The sequence below is a fragment of the Coregonus clupeaformis genome, chromosome 40 (assembly GCF_020615455.1).
Source record: "Coregonus clupeaformis isolate EN_2021a chromosome 40, ASM2061545v1, whole genome shotgun sequence".
Classification (NCBI taxonomy): domain Eukaryota; kingdom Metazoa; phylum Chordata; class Actinopteri; order Salmoniformes; family Salmonidae; genus Coregonus; species Coregonus clupeaformis.
Genome location: NC_059231.1, coordinates 23156449 through 23167093, shown reverse-complemented (window position 1 = coordinate 23167093; position 10645 = coordinate 23156449). Strand labels below are relative to the sequence as shown.

Below are 10645 nucleotides of genomic sequence, written 5' to 3'. Positions count from 1 at the left end.
TATGTTACACAATATTTTATTACGAACACAACTAGACAAGATTTTAGCAGACATAGCGCTGTATAGGTGGCAGAAAGCAGAGAAACATCCCCATGCCTCTCTGGACGGGGCAATGGACTTAACTATCTCTGATGATCTTGGTCAGTTTGTGGATCTTTGTCTTGGTGGACATGTCCACATACTTATCTCCTATACTGACAATCATACCACCCAGGATGGAGGCATCAGACTGGAGGGAAGAGAAAAGTAATACAAGTTAAAGCACCAGTCAAACCATAGGCATATCAGCATGTTCCAGATTAGTGCTAGCCTGACAGTCCTAATCCTTAGCTTATACCAGGTGTTAAATAGGGCTTGGCGATATGGACATAATATCATACAGTATTTTTCTCATGTTTGACAGTATTTGATGTTTCTGAATAATAAGAGTTCTAGCCTAAATAAATAAATGGTCGCCCCTACTTTTGTTTTTAAGGCATCTGTGACCAACAGATGCATATCTGTATACCCAGTCATGTGAAATCCATAAATTAGGGCCTAATGAATTTATTTCAATTGATTGATTTCCTTATATGAACTGTAACTAGGTAAAATCTTTGAAATTGTAGCGTTTATATTTTAGTTCAGTGTAGTTTTATTTTCCATAAATCTTTTGAAAATGTTAGAATTTTTCTTCCACTGACAAGTATTTAGTGTCGATCGTTGACCAAAAATGACAAATTCATTTGAATCCCACTTTGTAACAACAAAATATGGAAAACGTCAAGGGGTGTGAATACTTTCTGAAGGCAGAATAAATAAATAAATGTCGACAAAACAAAATACACTAGACAAGGTGGGATCTTTTTGTGTCTAAAATTAATAACGCGAGAAATGGTGGTTGAAACGCTTTTATGCGCAACTATTGATATAATAACCATCATATTGAAATAAACTTTGTTGTGTGGTCCTCCGACTGACTCCGGCAAGGATGCAGTTTATTAGGCTACAGATGAAATCAATTATAATTAACTTCACAGGGTGATAAATATCGTGGGCCTTATTCTGGTGATATGATGATCGATGCTTGACTGCAGTTTACAAATAAAAATCATCTTGCTCTTTTGTCCATAATATAAAATCAAATGTTATTTGTCAAATGCTTTGTAAAACAACAGGTGTAGACTAACAGTGAAATGCTTCACAAAAAAAGTAGTAATAATCTCATCAGCTGTTGGCTAAAGCGCATGTGCCAAGACCAAAGTGGGCACTTTAATATAAAAAAATTAAATAAATAAGTGACAAAACCATCAGTAGAGTTTAAAATGCGATGGAAACCTATTTAACTTGTATTTTCTATTCAGTACATGGGAATTTAACCGCAAAAGTTATTTATGTGCACTACGTCATCACTCACTGCCTTTTAGCCGCAACAAGTCAATTTGATTTAAACATCTCTGGAGGGAAAAAAACCAGTCTGTGAATAAATACCAGTATATCGTTTTCTTTTCTTACAGTTTACAGCCCAGCCAGGAGTTGACGGCAGATAAATAAAAAATCCTTATTGTGCCACAAAGGGTCTCACCTTGGTCTCGAGTATGAGAGTCTCTCCCTTTGCCAGGAAGCCGTTCAGAGCCACCTTCAGATCTGCCAGGTTAGCCTCATCCAGAGGCTGTGTCACACACACAAAGATCAAATCAAACACTACAATAACTAATATGGCACTTGGGTTGACAACTATATACACACACACAACAGTGTTTGTATGGTGGTGTTACGTACATGTGCGGTGGTGACAGTGCAGATGACCTCGCCACGATGAGCACTCATCATTTTTGCAAAGGCGCCAACGACATCTGCGGTCACGGTCAGGCGGCCATTATCTGCCAACACAGCTGAGCAGGAGAGAGGGGCACAATGAAACTTCAGTGGCCTAGCCAGTAGCCACAATTAACTAACATTTGCACTAACTGCATTTTCATTCAGTAACATTAATAAGGGTGAGGATGTTCTCATAACAAAAGCCAAAATACTCTACTAATTCTCCTAATCTCTCCTTTTTAGCACTAGTTAATTAAGATTAGGGAGTAGCAAGCATTGCTCTTAGCTGACATTTACTTTATAGTCATGATTACAACTAGCCAACCAAAAAAAGGTAGGTTGCCACTACTTGCCAAAGTCATTTCTACAATCTCTTAAAATGTGATTTTAAACCTAACTTTAACCACACTGCTAACCTTATGCCCAACCCAAACATTAAATTGACCAAAAATCACATTTTGGTTTTCATTCATTTTTACGCAATTTCTTTGTCTGTGGTAACTAGTTGAAACCAAAAAGGTACAGTGAGGGAAAAAAAGTATTTGATCCCCTGCTGATTTTGTACGTTTGCCCACTGACAAAGAAATGATCAGTCTATAATTATAATGGTAGGTTTATTTGAACAGTGAGAGACAGAATAACAAAAAAATCCAGAAAAACGCATGTCAAAAATGTTATAAATTGATTTGCATTTTAAAATCAGGGAAATAAGTATGACCCCCCTCTCAATCAGAAAGATTTCTGGCTCCCAGGTGTCTTTTATACAGGTAACGAGCTGAGATTAGGAGCACACAATCTTAAAGGGAGTGATCCTAATCTCAGTTTGTTACCTGTATAAAAAGACACCTGTCCACAGAAGCAATCAATCAGATTCCAAACTCTCCACCATGGCCAAGACCAAAGAGCTCTCCAAGGATGTCAGGGACAAGATTGTAGACCTACACAAGGCTGGAATGGGCTACAAGACCATCGCCAAGCAGCTTGGTGAGAAGGTGACAACAGTTGGTGCGATTATTCGCAAATGGAAGAAACACAAAAGAACTGTCAATCTCCCTCGGCCTGGGGCTCCATGCAAGATCTCACCTCGTGGAGTTGCAATGATCATGAGAACGGTGAGGAATCAGCCCAGAACTACACGGGAGGATCTTGTCAATGATCTCAAGGCAGCTGGGACCATAGTCACCAAGAAAACAATTGGTAACACACTACACCGCGAAGGACTGAAATCCTGCAGCGCCCGCAATGTCCCCCTGCTCAAGAAAGCACATATACAGGCCCATCTGAAGTTTGCTAATGAACATCTGAATGATTCAGAGGAGAACTGGGTAAAAGTGTTGTGGTCAGATGAGACCAAAATCGAGCTCTTTGGCATCAACTCAACTCGCCATGTTTGGAGGAGGAATGCTGCCTTTGACCCCAAGAACACCATCCCCACCGTCAAACATGGAGGTGGAAACATTATGCTTTGGGGGTGTTTTTCTGCTAAGGGGACAGGACAACTTCACCGCATCAAAAGGGACGGGGCCATGTACCGTCAAATCTTGGGTGAGAACCACCTTCCCTCAGCCAGGGTATTGAAAATGGGTCGTGATGGGTATTCAAGCATGACATTGACCCAAAACACACGGCCAAGGCAACAAAGGAGTGGCTCAAGAAGAAGCTCATTAAGGTCCTGGAGTGGCCTAGCCAGTCTCCAGACCTTAATCCCATAGAAAATCTGTGGAGGGAGCTGAAGGTTCGAGTTGCCAAACGTCAGGCTCGAAACCTTAAGGAGAAGATCTGCAAAGACGAGTGGAACAAAATCCCTCCTGAGATGTGTGCAAACCTGGTGGCCAACTGCAAGAAACGTCTGACCTCTGATTGCCAACAAGGGTTTTGCCACCAAGTACTAAGTCATGTTTTGCAGAGGGGTCAAATACTTATACATTGATTTGCATTTTAATGAGGAAATAACATTTGACATGTGTTTCTCTGGATTTTTTTGTTGTGTCTCTCACTGCTCAAATAAACCTATCATTAAAATTATAGACTGATCATGTCTTTGTCAGTGGGCAAACGTACAAAATCAGCAGGGGATCAAATACTTTTTACCCTCACTGTATGGAGTGACATCCATTTAGCTTTTTCCATTTCAACATTTCAGAGGGTCAGAAGACAAGGAAATGAAGCAGTAGTTTGGTAGATGAGGCTCTTGACAGCAGAATAACAATGTTATCCTCCCCAAACCTGCCCCATTTATTTTCCTTACACAACAGCGGTTTCCAGAACAAGAGTGCACTGTGCAGTATGATTTAGTTAGGCTGGGCGACTCACTGATGAGGTTAACTGTTATTGGGGAGAGATTCGCCTTAGTCATGGCGTCACCAAAGAACTTCAGCTTGAGGCTGCGCTTGACATGGGGGTTCATCACAATACTGGACAGCTTGGGGTCCTTGATCAGAGCCTGGTGGAGAGAATGAAAAGATGGAGAGAAAGAGAGCTGGTCAAAAATGAGTGGCCACAGACAGTGCCTAACAAACTAATGTTTCCCTAGTTAATATAGACAGTGTATATACAGTGGGGGAAAAGTATTTAGTCAGCCACCAATTGTGCAAGTTCTCCCACTTAAAAAGATGAGGCCTGTAATTTTCATCATAGGTACACGTCAACTATGACAGACAAATTGAGAAAAAAACAATCCAGAAAATCACATTGTAGGATTTAATGAATTTATTTGCAAATTATGGTGGAAAATAAGTATTTGGTCACCTACAACCAAGCAAGATTTCTGGCTCTCACAGACCTGTAACAACTTCTTTAAGAGGCTCCTCTGTCCTCCACTCGTTACCTGTATTAATGGCACCTGTTTGAACTTGTTATCAGTATAAAAGACACCTGTCCACAACCTCAAACAGTCACACTCCAAACTCCACTATGGCCAAGACCAAAGAGCTGTCAAAGGACACCAGAAACAAAATGGTAGACCTGCACCAGGCTGGGAAGACTGAATCTGCAATAGGTAAGCAGCTTGGTTTGAAGAAATCAACTGTGGGAGCAATTATTAGGAAATGGAAGACATACAAGACCACTGATAATCTCCCTCGATCTGGGGCTCCACGCAAGATCTCACCCAGTGGGCTCAAAATGATCACAAGAACGGTGAGCAAAAATCCCAGAACCACACGGGGGGACCTAGTGAATGACCTGCAGAGAGCTGGGACCAAAGTAACAAAGCCTACCATCAGTAACACACTACGCTGCCAGGGACGACTGATCAGTGTAAAGGAAAGAATGAATGGGGCCATGTATCGTGAGATTTTGAGTGAAAACCTCCTTCCATCAGCAAGGGCATTGAAGATGAAACGTGGCTGGGTCTTTCAGCATGACAATGATCCCAAACACACCGCCCGGGCAACGAAGGAGTGGCTTCGTAAGAAGCATTTCAAGGTCCTGGAGTGGCCTAGCCAGTCTCCAGATCTCAACCCCATAGAAAATCGTTGGAGGGAGTTGAAAGTCCGTGTTGCCCAGCGACAGCCCCAAAACGTCACTGCTCTAGAGGAGATCTGCATGGAGGAATGGGCCAAAATACCAGCAACAGTGTGTGAAAACCTTGTGAAGACTTACAGAAAACGTTTGACCTGTGTCATTGCCAACAAAGGGTATATAACAAAGTATTGAGAAACTTTTGTAGGTGACCAAATACTTATTTTCCACCATTATTTTGCAAATAAATTCATTAAAAATCCTACAATGTGATTTTCTGGAATTTTTTTCCTCATTTTGTCTGTCATAGTTGACGTGTACCTATGATGAAAATTACAGGCCTCTCATCTTTTTAAGTGGGAGAACTTGCACAATTGGTGGCTGACTAAATACTTTTTTTCCCCCCACTGTACACATTACACACTAGTGGACAGAGAGTACTAAGACAGGAGCGAGATGTGTATTGGATAACTCACCGACAACGTCCCCATCTCCTTTTCTACTTGTTCCAGTTTCTTCTGCTTGCTGGCAGCAGAGAACAGGGCTGTGGCATAGCGGCCTCCGACCCCATACACGTCGATGGGGGGCTAAAATAGAAAACGGACGCAAACATAAGCAATAACCAACCATGAACTTGAACCACAGAGCCAATGATCACTTACATTGCTCAAGCTGTGGCGTTCGTGAACATCATATTACCAAAGGACATGAGCCGTCATCGATGGAATATTGCACTGATCAGAGAACAAGGGTAATTTCAAGTTTGACTTCTTAATTCTTACCCTGATCAAAGCTTGTCGCAGAACCGACGTGCTGAATTGACGCACCTGCAGAAGGAAAGAGATTATAAAGGCTTCATAATCAGCCAATGATTACGTCTGGAGTCTGGAGTGCAGTAGCTAACTGCTAGTTAGCTTGCTAGTTACCAAAATCGGTTTGAACTATCAAAAATCATGACCACAATTTTCTGCAATAAAACTACAATGTCATTCGCCTGTCTTATGGACTTTGGAAAACATTTAACAGTAATGTCATTGCTCCGTAACAAAGTGACAAATAAGCATAGCCAGCTATTTTCAACAAGCTAGAGGGCTGTCATTAGCTAGCTAACGTTAACGGTAGCGGGCTTGTCAAGTTCATGAAAGGCCTCGCGTGTTGTGCGTTGAAGACACATTCTGCGCGGCATCAAAACAATGCACATTGATCCATTTTGTGCCTATTAATAACCTAAATACATTCTCAAATTAAAAACACAGCCATAAATCGCATAACATTCATGTTTATCCGAAAGTCATACCTGCAGCCCCAGTCCTAATGCTGCCATTTTCTTCTGCGACTGTAGGTCAACTTCTGCGCATGAAAGCCTGTCGCAAAAGAAATACGTACACTCTGAAGCGATATGCATTATGGGAAACGTAGTTCATATGTCGATGTATTGGAAATGTACTTCCTAGAAGTGGAGAATATGGATAAGCAGCTCAGACAAGCCCTAAGAATATGTTGTGGAGCACTCAGAACCTCCCCGGTGGCAGCAATGCAGGTAGAGTTGGGAGACATGCCGTTAAAGTTAAGAAGACAACAACTAACCATGACAAATTGGGTAAATAGTACTCCTGAGTGGCACAGTGGTCTAAGGCACTGCATCGCAGTGCTAACTGTGCCACTAGAGATCCTGGTTCGAATCCAGGCTCTGTCGCAGCCGGCCGCGACCGGGAGACTCATGGGCGGCGCACAATTGGCCCAGCGTCGTCCAGGGTAGGGGAGGGAATGGCCGGCAGGGATGTAACTCAGTTGATAGAGCATGGCGTTTGCAACGCCAGGGTTGTGGGTTTGATTCCCACAGGGGGGGGGCAGTATAAAAAAAAAAGACAAAAAAAAAAGAAGAAATATGTATTCACTAACTGTAAGTCGCTCTGGATAAGAGCGTCTGCTAAATGACTTAAATGTAAATCTACAAGGTCATAAGGTTACACATCCTACAAAAAAGGTACTCCTAGAGCAGGGTTGCCCAACCCTGTTGCTGGACAACTACCCTCCTGTTGGTTTTCCCTCCAACACTAGGTGTTACTAACCTGATTCATCTTATCAACCTGCTAATTATTAGAATCAGGTGTGCTAGATTAGGGTTGGTTCAAAAACCTACAGGACGGTAGCTATCCAGGAACAGGGTTGGGCAGTCCTGTCCTAGAGTAATGGGAACATGAACGAAATCGGAACACAAGTTTTGGGTGGATAGGCAATGAGAGAGATGGGGTTGTTTGGGAAGGAGTTTAGCCCCTTTGTGGGTCTTCCTGCTATCCCACCTTGGTTGCACAGGAGGTTGGTGGCACCTTAATTGGAGAGGATGGGCTCGTGATAATGACTGGAGCAGAATTTGTTTGATGCCATTCCATTTGCTCCGTTCCAGACATTACTATGAGCCGTCATCCCCTCAGCAGCCTCCACTGCTTGGTTGCTCCCTCAGCCAGCGATAGATCTAGGTTGCTTGAGAGGGTAAGAGCTGTTGAGGAAGGAGTAGATTCAGTTGTAAGTGAACATTTAAGAACACAGTACTATGCTTTCTTGAATATATTCACAGATGGATCTAAGGACCCTAAAACAGGGAGGACAGGTGCAGCTTTTAGTGTTCCTGAGTTTAAGGTGGCAGTGACAAAAAGAGCAAAGGATCATTTATCTGTTTACACAATGGCGTTGCTGGCCATACTCTTGGCTGCAGAGGAGGTGAGGCCAGACAGGGTAGTCATCTGCTCTGACTCCTTTGCAGCACTGATTAGCTTAAATTCATGTGTGTCTCAGAGCAGACAGGATGTGTTGTTTGAGGTTTTGCAGTGCTTGTATAGGGTGAGACAGATGGGGGTATTTGTGATGTTCCTCTGGGTACCAGCTCATGTGGGAGTAGAGGAGAATAAGGAGGTGGATATGCTTGCCAAGCAGGCTCTTAACCATCCTAATGTTGAGATGGAATTGTCAATCAATAAAGCAGATGCCAAGTGGTTGATAAAAACAGTAGTTAAAAAAAACTAATGCCAACAGTTGTGGAAAAGGGAGGGAAAGGGAAGACACCTGTATAAGATCCAGGAAAAGGTGGGGGCAGGGAGGTCCTCAGGTCAAGAGAGAAGGGAGAGTGTGTAATCACAAGGCTCAATAGTACATTGAAATTGGTAGGAAAACATCAGACTGGGAGGTGTGATCATTGTCAGGAGGAGATGGAGACAGTGGAACACGTTCTATTTCAGTACCAGCAATATGGGAGGGAAAGGGAGCGATTGTTATTAGATTTAAGGAGTAATGGGGTTGAAGAGCCAACATTAAGTGAACTGCTGGGGAAATCTTCAGGGGATGTAGTATTTAATGATGTATTTCGTTTCCTTAGGTAGACGAGAATATTGGGTAGGATTTAGACCTTCCCTGTCTCTGGTCCACACTCCAGTCCAGTTGGTGGCGGTAATGCACCTTAAAGTTGGTTGCCAACCGCCATTTAAAATCCAGAGAAGAATAATAATAATTTTCTTCCCAGATCTAAAATAAATAGCAAGTGGAAATTCACTGTCCTCGTCAGCAGACACAGGTTGGCAGACAAGCAATCAACTGAAATGCGTTTACGCAGTGTGGCTCAGTTGGTAGAGCATGGCGTTTGGAACCAGTGCGAAAATGTATGAAGTCGCTCTGGAGAAGAGCGTCTGCTAAATGACTGAAATGTAAACGTGTGGGGCAATAATATTTTGTCATCAAGGCCATATAATAGGCTACTTATCAGATTCTCAGACAGTTTTATACAAAGCTTATAAGTGCATTCTTGCTGATATAACCTCAAGAATGTATTGACACAGGCCTAGTTGTCCCAACATCACCTGTATGAAGATACTGTCAGACTGTGTCAGTATGTAGTTTAGGTTCTGAGTGTAGATTGATCCACATTGTTTAAGCAATTCGTCTTTCATTCTCACAGATGCGCAGTGACACAGCCATAGTGGTTTCTCCAGACATCTTGTGCACCTTTCACCATGAAAGCAAAGATGTTTAGTAGTCTTACATTTGTCTCATCCTACATCAGACAGAGCCTATTTATTTATCAGAGAGAATTGCAGAAGCTAGTCACTAATCAAAAAGGGACAATCTCGCTCTCCCAGAAGCTTGGCTGGTGCGTAAAACCCGCGGATTCAGACAAACAAAAGCTGTAATGGGTCCACACTCAAAGATATCGCATAAAGCTTACTTCATTTTTCGATTTTTGTATTATTTTCACTGAATCATCTATTATAAATGTTTAAATGAATTGCATCCAGGTCTCTTCCAGGTTAACCTACTAGTTGCTATAGGCCTACCTCAGGCTTTCCACAGTCAAAGTCGAAATTGGCTATAAAAATTCATGAAATTAACGCTTAGGGTTAGGGGTAAGGTTAGCTGTGTGGTTCCTACGTCTGTACCCAACTATTGAATACCCTGACACTGTAAATTGACGTAAATGATAGAAGCACTGAATGGGAGACCCAGCTGTCACTGTATTATTGAGACTGTAAATAACTTAAATAATTTAACATCAAATGCATCCCGTTTCTCTCCCCCATATGCTATGACAGTACATTCTAGATAGATTCATGAGTTGTATGTAGCCTGTTTGGAGGTCGGATTAAACACCAGACACCTGACACCTGTGCAATAGGCCTAGGCTATATGCCGATATACATTTCAGTAAAGTTTAACACTTTGAAGGAAGATTACAAGGTTTTTAAAAGTTAATATATCCAAAAGTGCCCGTTTCTAGATTGTTCTGTTATTATTTAACTAGGCAAGTCAGTTAAGAACAAATTCTTATTTACAATGACGGCCTACACCGGCCAAACCCGGACGACGCTGGGCCAATTGTGCGCCGCCCTATGGGACTCCCAATCACGGCCGGTTGTGATACAGCCTGGAATCGAACCAGGGGGTCTGTAGTGACTGAGATGCAGTGCCTTAGACCGCTGCGTCACTCGGGAGCCCGAGGGCATTTCCCACCCAAGTAGCCTAACAGGTTGAAAGTCATGAGGAAAGTCAATCCCCTGTTAAAAACAAAGGTTCACGTACAGTAGCATGCATTCTTAGTCGGTTGTTATCCGTTTGCGCCTCAAAACAATACGGTATTTCAATTGTAGGCTACTGGAATTAGAACAATAACCAATGGGCGTGTTGCATCTGAAACGTCACATGTGTATCACCGAAGATTCTGTATAAACTAACAAGATGCATGTCTTTTCGCCCTAACAATGGGAGTCGTTGTCCACAAATCGGCACGGCGGGCTGTCTAGCTCCCGCCTATCCTTTCTTTGGATTGGTGGATACATCTCATTATTGTAATCTATTTTTAAATATTCGATGAGGGTTGGTGACGTCAACCGCCTGT

The 10645-nt window shown here is 42.5% G+C and overlaps 1 protein-coding gene across 1 annotated transcript; it reads right to left on the bottom strand.

Moving 5' to 3' along the window:
* On the bottom strand, nt 1-6626 carry LOC121572818 (ATP synthase subunit O, mitochondrial). Its single transcript, XM_041884845.1, has 7 exons — nt 6560-6626; nt 6045-6089; nt 5739-5849; nt 4114-4243; nt 1762-1874; nt 1565-1651; nt 1-229 (listed from the first exon to the last, which is right to left on the bottom strand). Exons 1-7 carry the CDS (start codon nt 6584-6586, stop codon nt 119-121), a joined length of 624 nt encoding a protein of 207 aa, XP_041740779.1. The 5' UTR covers nt 6587-6626; the 3' UTR covers nt 1-118.
* Nucleotides 6627-10645: the final 4019 nt, after the last annotated feature.